Source organism: Salvelinus sp. IW2-2015, linkage group LG1 (genome assembly GCF_002910315.2).
Source record: "Salvelinus sp. IW2-2015 linkage group LG1, ASM291031v2, whole genome shotgun sequence".
In the NCBI taxonomy this organism is placed as follows: domain Eukaryota; kingdom Metazoa; phylum Chordata; class Actinopteri; order Salmoniformes; family Salmonidae; genus Salvelinus; species Salvelinus sp. IW2-2015.
The window spans coordinates 54,613,675-54,628,224 of record NC_036838.1 but is presented as its reverse complement, the minus strand read 5'-3'; the positions used below and the strand labels follow the sequence as shown (position 1 = coordinate 54,628,224).

At 44.7% G+C, this 14,550-nt stretch overlaps 1 protein-coding gene across 1 annotated transcript; it reads right to left on the bottom strand.

Annotated features, from left to right (window-relative positions):
- Nucleotides 1-1,455: 1,455 nt before the first annotated feature.
- LOC111972718 (hepatocyte growth factor) lies at nt 1,456-13,844 on the bottom strand. The gene is given in 9 exon segments (XM_070443080.1): nt 1,456-1,576; nt 2,087-2,168; nt 2,171-2,206; nt 2,783-2,920; nt 2,923-2,981; nt 7,328-7,442; nt 8,048-8,160; nt 8,460-8,613; nt 13,654-13,844. Coding segments are annotated over 9 exon segments (882 nt in total). The 5' UTR covers nt 13,718-13,844.
- Nucleotides 13,845-14,550: the final 706 nt, after the last annotated feature.

Sequence of the window (14,550 nt, the reverse complement as noted above, 5' to 3'; positions counted from 1 at the left end):
CACACACACACACAGCGAACCCCCCAACACACTAGCCACGCCTCTCATCCTCCATCTCTCAAGTCCTCAGTTGTAGTGCCAGGGTTTCAGTGGGCCTTGCTTTCTACAACACTTCTGACAATCTGTTATGGTTTCAACATCCATGGTGTTACAACTATGGCGCCTGTGTGTTTGTTGATAACGATGATGAACATTACTCCCAATGCCTCCCAATCTATTGGAACTATCTGTGTCAGTAGCTATTGAGCCTTTTGGCTACTCCCCTACAGTTAATATATGTCATAAGGCTGAATCCTAATGTCCACTTAAAGGGACATTTCTAGTTAGTCTTCCATTGACATCAATGCATGACTACGGATGAGTTTACACAAGCAACCCAATTGTGATCTTTTGCCCAATTATTTGGCAAAAGGAGCTGATCTGATTGGTGAAAATACCAATTATTGGAAAAAATCAGAATTAAGCTGCCTGTGTAAACCCAGCCTTAGTACAAATTTGAAGTGGAAGTTAGGATTTGACCAATAATAAAGTTTCATAGTGCTTTGTTGGTGTGAGTGTCTGAATTAAGCGTTTTAAACCGTCAAACTCTCCCTCCCCTTACAGTTGACAAACACAGCCTACTTGTCCTCACTGAGGTAAAATGCTTTCAGCTTAGAGCACATGAAACACTAAATATCCTAAACAAAGCCTCTCCCTGTCTCCTTTGGAAGGATCCTATACTTATCTCGTATCCCCAAAACCACCATTGTGGCCCCTCTACCAAAAGAAACTGTGGCACTCCCAAAACCACAACTCGGTCCTCCCTAAAACCACCACTTCAATCACAGTGATTGCCCTCGCAAAAGAGGTTTCTAACCTCCAGGCTCTTTCCTGGTTAAATAAAGTTAGAAAGCCCTGCTACAGACTCAGTGTGGTCCACTCTCTTCCTCTGATCACAGTAGAATCCCCATACAGATACATACATCGAAATATTGAGAAGTTCTATTGAATTCTGTGGGAGTCTAGTATTGTATTCCGCTGCTATGAAGGACTAATGGGGAGTGATGGTTTGTTTAGTGAAGTTGTATGGGCATATATCGTTTATTGAAAAGGAATAGGGAATGTATGTAGAGAGAATGGTAAAGTATTGGGAGGGACAGGGGCCCCTCTCTCATAGAGGGAGCTGTGACATCGCATTAATAAGGATCCGGACGAGGTGTGTGTAGGAAAATGTGTACCATCCATTATTCTTCTTCTATGTGAGTGCTTCCTTCTCCACCTCGACCCAACACAACACACACAGCACAACAGAACACAACACAGCACAACCCAACAGAACACTGAGAACACAAAAGCAGACGGATTATTATACATGTCTGTCCTTCCACACTCTCAGCGTTGGTATGCCATCCCAGTAGCATTAGACAGTTTTCACTGTTTGGGATAAAGAGGAAGACCGTAGGAAAGTGCACACACTCACCACACACATGATGTTGCGTACTCCCAGGGTGTTTGTGGGTCCATGGTGTAACACCACGGACGCAGACGGTTGTCCGGATTCCGACAGTAGTTGTCATTCAGCCCTTTATCAGGGTACCTGTGAAGAAAGACAGGAAAAAATAGGAAAAAGACAGAGAGAGAGAGTTATGCTACATGGGTTCATCTCCTGTGTATTAGGATAAGGGAGTGTTTGTCAGCTGTGAGTGTGGTGTGTGTGTGTGTGTGTGTGTGTGTGTGGGTTGTGTGTGTGTGTGTGTGTGTGTGTGTGTGTGTGTGTGTGTGTGTGTGTGTGTGTGTGTGTGTGTGTGTGTGTGTGTGTGTGTGTGTGTGTGTGTGTGTGTGTTGTAGAACTTGATGAGGGACTGCAGTGCGGTTGCTCTGACTATACATATACACGTCAATGGGGGAGAGTCACTCAGGCTTTCATCCACAGACCTTCACCACATTCACTGCATACAATAAGTTGACTAACTAACAGCAGTGGGCTAATCCAAAGATCAAACAATTGACTTTGAAGTAATAAAAGGAATAATTCATTTAAAAGTAAGTAACGTTAGCCATAACTTACTGTGCTATAAATACATAAGGCTATGGGTTTCTTACTCACTTTTTAGGTTGGTAGGGGTGTCTGTGGGGCTTGGATGAATCCCATCTCTGGCACTCCTTCCCACTATCTGTGTGATCATCGGCCCTTTGTAGTCTTCCCCGTTACACCTCATACACTCCACTGCAAACGCAAAAACAACGTTAGCACAACCTTCCCACAATGGCATAGAACATGTTTTCGACACTATATTAAAGAGGGAAACACGATTTTAAGATGACTAAACAGTCTGACTTTTATCTTATTGTAAAGTTGATCACTTTAATAACGTAGCAACATGCTTATCTCTCAATCTTTGTACAATATTCAATGAGAACTAAGTACTAGCATACTAAACATTTTTTGACACGGTAGTGAATTGGGATTCCCTGGTGCGTCAAAAACAACATTGTTGTTCGGCTACAAGAGCACAAGATATGTTTTTCTAGGTGTTATCGGGATAACAGAGGGTTGTATCAGACTGTAGTGGTACATATTAGCAAGCAAAGTTCAGTTGAAAAACTTCCAAAAACAGGGCTACTTTTCACCAACAAACCAGCTTTACTCCAGTAAATGACATATCAATGTGGGCCACCTCATACATTCCAAAGATGTCTATGTTGGGCAAAGCAAAGGGACAGCTTTCCGAGCACAGATTAATTCTACCTAGACTAAAAAAATCTCCATTGAAAGTGCTCTTAAATTCAGCACTAGCTTAACCTGTGTCTGGGAAACTGGCCCCAAACGTGTAATTGGACTCTGCTGGTTGAGGTGTTACCTTGGAGCACTGAGGCAGGCCACACTCTTGGTGCCTGACCTCTGGGTCTGTAGTGAAACACCAGGGCCCACTGCTCTCGTTCTTGGGTTACGGCAGAAGTTCCCGTTCAGGTCCTTCTTGCCCAGTCTCGCTGGCTGGAAGCTGAGGGAAAGTGTGGAGAAAACACCTACTAAGCATAAAGTGGGAATGACTAAATGTGTGTGACAGGCACGAAAGGTGTTGCTGTTTTAGGACTCATAAAGTTGAGTCCTAAACTTCATTTTGTTTAAGATGGGATTTTTTTAGTTTTTCTCTTAGATATTGACGTGAATTGGGGCCCTTAGCTCCGAAGGCTAGCACGCTAAAAACTGAGCCAAAAACAAAGACAGTTGGTAGAGTCGCAACATGCTAACTTAGCTACACCGTACATTATCTTGGACTATGGTAATATAGACAAGAATGTAATAAAATGTAAGGAAATATTATTTCTTCTAGTACATCATCCCTTCACATTCATTCCATGACCTCAGGCCAATCTACCAGTAAATGCTTCCAGTCTGGCCTGTAAGTCAGCAGTTACTGCTACACACTGCACAGAGTCTCACAACAGGTATTTCACCACACAACTACGAATCAGAAAAAGCAGCTCAAGCATTTCTTGTTTTTGCCAACTTCACAAATTGAAACAATCTATTTCTTTCGCTTTGTACATCAGTTCAGCAGAAGGGTCAGGGAAGACACACATACATTTTGGAGTATAAAGCACCATGTGAAGTATATAGCCTGTAACAATGGGGCCATGCCAGATAAATGGACACTGATAATATATATTCTGAAAAGCGTGGAGGATGAAAAGCTGCTTTAACACCTCCGTATTCAGCCCTACCACAGCCACTGTCTTCCCAGAGAGAGAGCAGAGAGCGAGAGCGAAACAGAGGGATAATGGAGGGAGAGAAAGAGAGTGAAACAGAGGAGAAATAAAAAAATAAAAAAAGAGATGATGAGACGTGGAAGAGAGCAACAGAAGAGTGCTAGACATGAAAGTGGCACAGAAGAGATGCTGAGACATGGAAAGAGAGCAACAGAAGAGATGCTGAGACATGGAAAGAGAGCAACAGAAGAGATGATGAGACGTGGAAAGAGCAACAGAAGAGATGATGAGACATGGAAAGAGCAACAGAAGAGATGATGAGACATGGAAAGAGAGCAACAGAAGAGATGCTGAGACTGGAAAGTGAGCAACAGAAGAGATGCTGAGACATGGAAAGAGAGCAACAGAAGAGATGCTGAGACATGGAAAGAGAGCCACAGAAGAGAGTGATGACGTGGAAAGAGAGCAACAGAAGAGATGATGAGACATGGAAAGTGAGCAACAGAAGAATGCTGAGACATGGAAAGTGAGCAACAGAAGAGATGCTGAGACATGGAAAGTGAGCAACAGAAGAAGATGATGAGACATGGAAAGAGGCAACAGAAGAGATGATGAGACATGGAAAGAGAGCAACAGAAGAGATGCTGAGACATGGAAAGTGAGCAACAGAGAGATGTGAGACATGGAAAGAGAGCAACAGAAGAGATGCTGAGACATGGAAAGAGAGCAACAGAAGAGATGGATGAGACGTGGAAAGAGAGCAACAGAAGAGATGATGAGAACATGGAAAGTAGCAACAGAAGAGATGCTGGAGACATGGAAAGTGAGCAACAGAAGAGATGCTGAGACATGGAAAGTGAGCAACAGAAGAGATGATGAGACATGGAAAGAGAGCAACAGAAGAGATGATGAGACATGGAAAGTGAGCAACAGAAGAGATGCTGAGACATGGAAGAAGAGCAACAGAAGAGATGCTGGAGACATGGAAAGAGAGCAACAGAAGAGATGCTGAGACATGGAAAGAGAGCAACAGAAGAGATGCTGAGACGTGGAAAGAGAGCAACAGAGGAGATGCTGGAGACGTGGAAAGAGAGAACAGAGGAGATGCTGGAGACGTGGAAGAGAGCAACAGAAGAGATGCTGGAGACATAGAAAGAGAGCAACAGAAGAGATGCTGAGACAGGGAAAGAGAGCAACAGAAGAGATGCTGGAGACATAGAAAGAGAGACAACAGAAGAGATGCTGGAGACAAGAAAAGAGAGCAACAGAAGAGATGTGAGACATGGAAAGAGAGCAACAGAAGAGATGCTGGGGACATGGAAAGAGAGCAACAGAAGAGATGCTGAGACATGGAAAGAGAGCAACAGAAGAGATGCTGAGGACATGGAAAGAAAGCAACAGAAGAGATGCTGGAGACAAGGAAAGAGAAGCACAGAAGAGATGCTGAGACATGGAAGGAGAGCAACATAAGAGATGCTGAGCATGGAAGAAGCAACAGAAGAGATGCTGAGACATGGAAGGAGCAACAAAAGAGAGAAAATGAAGAGAATGAAAACCAGAGGGGCCTTTCTATCAGCAGCTCGGCTCAGCCCTCAACCCAACGGCAGGCCCTTTCTTGGGGGAGAGCCGGCTCGGCACTCCCCCTGTGCCCTCCGGCCTCCATAGAACTCCACTAATGCACAACATCACTCATCTCATTGCCAGAGGAAACTCAGAGATCTAACTTAGACCGAGAGAGTCTTCAGCGAAATAGTGGGAGTCCAGTCTGCTATGAACCAAAACTTCCATCCATGATGGTAGTCCAATGCCCAGTCCAGAGACAACCACAAGCCCAGAAGCCCCCTAGACACTATTGTAGATCTGACCATATTACTTGCACTATACCATTAAGTTTCATCCACATGTAGTACCAAGGAGCTAGGAGCTTATTTTGGACAGGGCCAGACTTCAACTTGAACTGACCGACTGCCTGCCAACAGCCAAATACACCATGAGTTGAGTCCTACTCATTAACATTCTAACATGTTCCTTTAATGTCATAAAAGTCTATCAGAATGTCATTTAAATAAATACAGGATTTCACTTTAAGGCTTTTTAAAGGCTTTATCTGGTGAGCTGCACCCCCAGCTCCACATGAGGAGAGAGAGGAGCCAGTAAGAATATTTACTGCCGGCCTGCCTGCCTGTCTGCCTGTCTGCCTGTCTGCCTGTCTGCCTGTCTGCCTGTACAGTATAGAGGAGGAAAGAAAGTAATGATGTTGGGCTAACAGATGTTAGCCAACTATTCATCTCCTTGTCGAGGAGGGGTCCCTATGGTGTTGCAGGCAGACACTATGCACATAGGTCTGGCTCTCTCTTTGGACCTCTCCCTATTTCTCTCCACATCCATCACTGTGTCCCGCTACGTCTCTCTCACTGTGTCTCGCTGTGTCTCTCTCTCTTTGTCGCTCTCTGTGTCTCTCTCTCTCGGTGTCTCTCACTCTATCTATCTATCCCTGTGTGTGTGTGTGTGTGTGTGTGTGTGTTTGTGCGTGCGTGCGTGCGTGCGTGCGTGCGTGCGTGCGTGCGCGCGCGAGAGAGAGAGATGTGTCTGTACATCTGTCCATTTGTGCTGGGGTCTGTGTGCATATCTGTCTGTCTGTGTATATGTGATTCATTCACATATGGAGGGGGAGAGTTAAGGTGTCCTGGGGGAGGTGAGAGTGGGCCCTGTATTTTCATCTGGGTTGGAGGCTTGCATTTTTCTCATGTCTGTGGCTTAGTGAGCTCAGCTGGAGAGCACATAGAACATGACCTCAGTCTATACATCTCTACTCTACTCCCTCTCTCTACTCTCTCTCTACACTCTCTCTTCACTCTCTCTTCACTCTCTCTTCACTCTCTCTTCACTCTCTCTTCACTCTCTCTTCACTCTCTCTCTCCTTCCTTATGTTTCTTTCTTTTTCTCTCTCTCCATCTCTCTATCTGTTTCTCTCCCCCTCTTTCCCTGCCTGCTTTCTCTCTTTCGTTCACTCCCTCTTTCTCTCTCCACTCTTCTTTAATTTCATCTCCGTTATCTCCTCTCTCCCCCCTCTCTCTCTCCTTCCTCTCCGAACCCAAACATTGCTGGTAAAATGTCTTGTGGCTAACGAGCGGTGCTAACAAGAACCTGGCTCCAAACCATCATTAGATATTCACTGGTCTCGCTTAGCTTAACCTGAGAGCTTTTCCTGCTGTACCTACTGTACTTGATGACCTTTCCTCTCTGCCAGCCCTCCCTCCCTCTCTGACAATTTGGTCATTGTTTAACTAGAGCGATGTAAGACAGGATAGGTCCAGGGGGGTAGGATGTGGGTGGGTGGGTGTGTGTGTGTTAGGTGTGTATGTGTGTGTGTCATAACGCTACAGTGTTTAAGTGATGTATAAGTGTTTGGCTCATCCATTCACTGACGTGAGAAGAGGGGGAGACATTCTGTCTCAAAGAGTTTTACACTGAAGTAGCTCAACTCATTAACCATCAGAGTATATCACCCAATAATCCCACTTTAGCCTACAATGCCCAACGCTCTAACAAAGCCATAGAAAAACCACAGACTGACAAATGTGCATACCCCACAGAAAAATAACATTTAAAAATGAAGTAAAATAGAGAAAATTACGTGTGTTCGTGAGGGAAGGATTCAGTCCATGACTGACAGGGAATCTTGTCCTTGGTTACCGCCCTCCTGCCTTTGTAGTTCACCCCGGAACCGATGATACACTCCCTCACATAATCTAAAAATGCCAAGACGAGAGAGAAAGAGAGAGACACAAACATTCACGTCAAAGTTAGCAAAACACTGTCATTATTCGCATGGAAGATATAGCTCCCTAAAGTTAATTAAATGTCACTTTGGGGCGTTTTGTCAATTCTCAAGCGCGAGACTCCACAGCTTAAACAATCCCTTGGGTCCAAACTGTAAACAGCGGCCATGTTGTTTATGCTCTGGTTGGTTCACCGCATGTTTGTGTGCACATCTCTGGCCACTGGAGTTACATAACTAGAGCGGGAAGGCAGTTGTTGTGTCAACAGACATCGAGAGCTCTTAAACCTTAGAAAGTCAAGCTCGGAGGATCCGTCACACCACAAGAACCACCACTCTAAACAAACATATCTGCATTGCTATAAACTTCTATAAACTTTCCACTGACATTTCAGAACGTTTCGGAGAAAATAGAGAGTGTATAATGCCACGTTTGAGGCAGATCTCGCTAAGTCAACATTAACGGTTATACAGCGTTTTTCCCAAGACAACATTTGATGAAGCTTTGGAGGGGGAAAAAGCGACAACGTAAGGCTAATATGTAATGTTTGAGCCAAAGTCAACAGTTATATTTACCTTTTTTCTCATAAAGGTCAAAGTTCACCCTGTGTTCCCTGTGAGCACCGTCCATGAAGCGGTCAAAGGGAAGCAAGTGGCATTTCCTGTTTTGATGGTCGAAGTAGAATGCCCTGTAAGAACAGACAGGAAGTAGTTGAGAGATGAGCACTGGGTGATAAGAAATATGAAGGCTGTATGAAGGGAGGAGGGGGAAAGAGGGAAAATGTAGGTCACTGGAGAGAGAGAAAGATGGAGAAACAGTGAGTGAGTGAGTGAGTGAGTGAGTGAGTGAGTGAGTGAGTGAGTGAGTGAGTGAGTGAGTGAGTGAGTGAGTGAGTGAGTGAGTGAGTGAGGTGTGTGAAACAGTTGTGCATTTTGTTTTGCATGCATCTGTCTCTATGACCATCTACTTTGTTTGTGTGAGATGCACCTGCAGGTGAAGGTTTTTTTGTTCTTGCTGCACTTGCGAGCACAGTGCTCCAGCGAGCGGCTGTTCTTGACCATGGAGGGCTGGGGGCAGTCTGGACACAGCAGCCTGTTGTCCTCACTCTTCTGGTACTGCTGTAACGACTGCTTCCTGCACTCTGAGACAGGACAGAGACGGTACTTCTGTAACGACTGCTTCCTGCACTCTGAGACAGGACAGAGACGTACTTCTGTAACGACTGCTTCCTGCACTCTGAGACAGGACAGAGACGAGTACTTCTGTAACGACTGCTTCCTGCACTCTGAGACAGGACAGATGGTACTTCTGTAACGACTGCTTCCTGCACTCTGAGACAGGACAGAGACGGTACTTCTGTAACGACTGCTTCCTGCACTCTGAGACAGGACAGAGACGTACTTCTGTAACGACTGCTTCCTGCACTCTGAGACAGGACAGAGATGGTACTTCTGTAACGACTGCTTCCTGCACTCTGAGACAGGACAGAGACGATACTTTCTGTAACGACTGCTTCCTGCACTCTGAGACAGGACAGAGAGTACTTCGTTAACGACTGCTTCCTGCACTCTGAGACAGGACAGAGACGTTACTTCTGTAACACTGCTTCCTGCACTCTGAGACAGGACAGAGATGGTACTTCTGTAACGACTGCTTCCTGCACTCTGAGACAGGACAGAGACGATACTTCTGTAACGACTGCTTCCTGCACTCTGAGACAGGACAAGATGGTACTTCTGTAACGACTGCTTCCTGCACTCTGAGACAGGACAGAGACGGATACTTCTGTAACGACTGCTTCCTGCACTCTGAGACAGGACAGAGACGGTACTTCTGTAACGACTGCTTCCTGCACTCTGAGACAGGACAGAGACGGTACTTCTGTAACGACTGCTTCCTGCACTCTGAGACAGACAGAGACGTACTTCTGTAACGACTGCTTCCTGCACTCTGAGACAAGACAGAGACGTACTTCTGTAACGACTGCTTCCTGCACTCTGAGACAGGACAGAGACGTACTTCTGTAACGACTGCTTCCTGCACTCTGAGACAGGACAAGAGGTACTTCTGTAACGACTGCTTCCTGCACTCTGAGACAGGACAGAGACGGTACTTCTGTAACGACTGCTTCCTGCACTCTGAGACAAGACAGAGAAGGTACTTCTGTGAACGACTGCTTCCTGCACTCTGAGACAGGACAGAGAGGTACTTCTGTAACGACTGCTTCCTGCACTCTGAGACAGGACAGAGACGATACTCTGTAACGACTGCTTCCTGCACTCTGAGACAGGACAGAGAGTACTTCTGTAACGACTGCTTCCTGCACTCTGAGACAGGACAGAGACGGTACTTCTGTAACGACTGCTTCCTGCACTCTGAGACAGGACAGAGACGATACTCTGTAACGACTGCTTCCTGCACTCTGAGACAGGACAGACGGTACTTCTGTAACGACTGCTTCCTGCACTCTGAGACAGGACAGAAGGGTACTTCTGTAACGACTGCTTCCTGCACTCTGAGACAGGACAGAGACGTACTTCTGTAACGACTGCTTCCTGCACTCTGAGACAGGACAAGATGGTACTTCTGTAACGACTGCTTCCTGCACTCTGAGACAAGACAGAGACGGTACTTCTGTAACGACTGCTTCCTGCACTCTGAGACAGGACAAGACGGTACTTCTGTAACGACTGCTTCCTGCACTCTGAGACAGGACAGAGAGGTACTTCTGTAACGACTGCTTCCTGCACTCTGAGACAGGACAGAGACGGTACTTCTGTAACGACTCTTCCTGCACTCTGAGACAGGACAAGTTACTTCTGTAACGACTGCTTCCTGCACTCTGAGACAAGACAGAGACGGTACTTCTGTAACGACTGCTTCCTGCACTCTGAGACAGGACAGAGAGGTACCTGTAACGACTGCTTCCTGCACTCTGAGACAGGACAGAGACGGTACTTCTGTAACGACTTCTTCCTGCACTCTGAGACAGGACAAGATGGTACTTCTGTAACGACTGCTTCCTGCACTCTGAGACAGGACAGAGATGGTACTTCTGTAACGACTGCTTCCTGCACTCTGAGACAGGACAGAGACGGTACTTCTGTAACGACTTCTTCCTGCACTCTGAGACAGACAGAGACGGTACTTCTGTAACGACTGCTTCCTGCACTCTGAGACAGGACAGAGACGGTACTTCTGTAACGACTGCTTCCTGCACTCTGAGACAGGACAAGAGGTACTTCTGTAACGACTGCTTCCTGCACTCTGAGACAGGACAGAGACGGTACTTCTGTAACGACTGCTTCCTGCACTCTGAGACAGGACAGAGACGGTACTTCTGTAACGACTGCTTCCTGCACTCTGAGACAAGACAGAGACGGAGAACAGACCATGAAAGAGAGTAGACAGACATGCACACACAGAATCTTGGCTATCAATCACACACACACTCACCTAACTCAGACTCCCTCAATCAATTTGTATGAAGCCCAGAGCTGCCCCATCATTAAACATTAAAAAAGTGAAGTCAGCAGTTTATAGGCAAGAACCAATGAACCATCATCCCTCAAATGTATTTGACTGCACCGCTGAGTCCACTAGGTTTTTTGGGATCATTGACCTTCTCAATATCTCCTCAATTTCACACACACACACACACACACACACACACACACACACACACACACACACACACACACACACACACACACTCCAGGCGTCTGCACCCTGAGCTTTCTTATATCTCTTAGATATATGACAGACACTTCAAAACCTTATTCCTTCTGATTATTTTTTGACTGTTGGTTTTGCCATTTATGAATGTGTTATTCAATGTGTTTCTATGGGCTATAGTAGTAGAGGCCAAATTAAATATTTGAATATATGTTGTTGATACCTACAGGGGTCCTAAAATTGTAAATCAAATAGCTAAATGATCCATGGTATGACCATCTTAAAACAATTCCATATGTTYGCTTAGTAGACCTCCCCAACGGCTTAGACTTTTAAGGGTTGTTAATGTCTCCTGGCAGATATTAAGTTACATATAAGAAAGCTACAGGGACCTCATTTGAACATGTGAGAAGTTACAACTAGACATACTTTTGGTGTGAAGGGGTTTATAGGACTGAAGATAATAAACTTGTTATCACATGGTCTCTCAGAGTTCTCATTATTGAAAACCATAAATAAAGTATTTAAAGAGCATATACTTTAGTGGTGCAGTCTTTCGTTCATCATTTGTGGCCAGAGTGAAAAATTCTCAATTGAAAAGTGCTTAGGAGTTTTGAATTTAAGAAACATGTTAATGCGCCCACATCAGAGACAATTCGTTGTGTCTGTACTCTGCAGCTCACTGTGTTGTCTGTGGGACTCGCCGTGGTCGGAATGGTTTCTGGGAGGACACAATGCCTGGGCGGTATTAATACTAGATCTGGGACTCATCACGCTGTTGTTCTAACATGCATCCCTCCTCACGCCGCGCAATTACACTTCACTTAGACTCTTCCTCTCCCTCAGATAGAGAGAAAGAAACATTCCGTTTCTCACTAACTCAATATTAGATTTAGGCGTATTCGTTTTTTAAGTTGACCAACCTTGGTCAGATATAGTCCGAGTTTTTTTGGGGAGTGATGCCAAAAGACAAACTTCGGTTTGGTATTAGCGGATTAGGTTTTAGTCCACTATCTTGGCAATAACGTTAAACATGTCAATGTGGGATGAGGGGTTCCGTTCCTTTTTCCAAATTGGAGAGGACCTGTATCCAATAAAACGCATATCCTCTTTAAACAGCAAAGGAACCGGTTAAAGGTGCGTCTCGGTATCGAATTTGCATACGCATTAAATCTGTGTAAGTGAAAATTTGCGAGGGAGTTAATGGAACTCGGCTCTGCGTCCAGATGTGGCTATAGTGCAGCTCACCTCTGCGCGCACACGCGGGATTCCCAATCTGACCATTCGGGCATGCGCACAACATCCACTGGGTTTAACCAGAGCAATTCAATTTACCTTGACTGAGCTCAGGAATTAAAATAAAGTTAATTAGTAATTTTCCCTGAGCAGTTAGTTATAAGTCTATTTAGGMGTTTTCAGTCTAGCTTGATTAGATCAACATATCAGTTGCGTGGATAGCTGCACGAAATTATTTCAGTAGCTGCATTTATCGTTCCAGGGACAGTAAAGGGCCTATTACATAAATGACCATGACCTATAGAAAATGTTAATGACAAAGCAGTTATGTCGKCAGCAGACGCACTTCAAAAACATGACTGCAGCGCAGAGGGTCTAACTCTTTGACGTGTACTATAGTTACCTTTACGCAGATGGCCGCGCATAACGCATGCATCAGGCCTACATACATTAGGTATTTATGACAGTGAAAACATAAAGTAATTTCTCACTGACATGCACATTTTCTTACGAGTCAATTGAACCACTCGGCCCATTTCATGAATATAGCCTAACACTGATATAGGCAACGATCAATATAGGCCTCTTTTTTAAAGAAAATATTTGAAACCGASAATATCTGTTCAATTCAACATATGCCTCTTTTTTAAAGAAAATCTCTGAAACTGAGAATATKTGTTAAGGTTTGACCAAAAATCAGTGTMGCACAAATGATCCTCTCTACTAAGCAGCATCATCGTYTTACCTTAGCCTACATGCCAAAGCGCAAGMCGCATTCCCTGCCGCACCAGCCTGCTAATGCACACATAGGGACAAACTAAAGACATGGCCACCTCGCCACATTCCAATTACAATATCAACCAGTATAAAATTCCTCYAAATAATTCAGACCATTGATCACCACTGTGGATTTTGATAGATGTTGCAGCGTATCAATGTATCAACCACTAATGTAATAATGTTTTACGTTTAGGCTACCAATACAAATAAACCTTTTAGTCTTCATGACATATGCAATATTTCTGCGCAAAAGTAAGTCTGCAGGCCAGTTAAACGTAGGTTATAATGAATGGTCTATGGAAGTGCTACACTTCAATCCATTTCACTTACAAGTCTTCTCATCTGTGTGATATATTTAGAGAACTCGTTCCCTTTCATGCCTATGAAAATGATATAGCCTATACGCACAGCCACTAAACCGAATATCAATGACGGGCTATGRAGGCTATACATAGTTTACCGTTAGGTCATATTGCCTAGTAAGATTTACCTGAATTCACAGCGAGCACAACACACAAGAAAAGTTTGTAAATCCAGATGATATCTGCCTTCATTTTTGATGGAGTAGAGTGTATTATCCTAATCCAAGGTTTGCGGCGTGGATTGATTAAACGTCCTCTCCGCGTTATACCTGTTTATATGGTCCGATCTGGGATTAACAGGAAGAGCCCACAGTGCAGCCCGAGAAAGGGCAGCATTGTTTATTTACATCATTGTAAGGAAGAGATGCGTTTTCAATAAGGTGAAGTGTACATGAGAATAACATGGTGAAGAGTGCAGGCAAACAGCTTTTGGATTCAAATCCATGGTTTTCTTCTTAGTAATCATCCAGCTAATGCCTGAGGCACGTCCAAGGCAATGCAGGGTGGCAAGCCTCGCTCGAAAGTCAAAGCGGAATGCTTGTTTGCAAAGTGAGTTCGTTGCTTGGAAGAGAAAAGATTCTGCCTACCAACGTGGGGCTCGACCCACGACCGCTGAGATTGTAAGAGTCTCATGCTCTAGCCCGGACTGAGCCTAGCCATGGCACCTGCAACAGTAATAATATATTGGGTCTGAAATATCCGTACAGCTCTGTTGAGCAAAATATGGTGTATCAGTGAGAGTGTTTGTTAATTTGTCTCCTCGTGGCTGATATTTTGTTAGGGCGTGTTTATACTTATAGCAAGCAGTAATGGCAGAAAATCGATGTCAAGGTTGTGTAAGTTTGAGCTTCACCAAAGATTGCAATGATTTTTTCTGAATTCCCTCGCTGCGTCCCTGTCCCTTTATGTTCTTTCGTTCGAGAATAAGGAAGTCGAATTTATCTTAAAACATCTACTAGGAGGAGGTATTCATACGGTATACGCGTAGCCCATCTGAGAGAATAAGCAGAGTGAGAGTTGCAGGC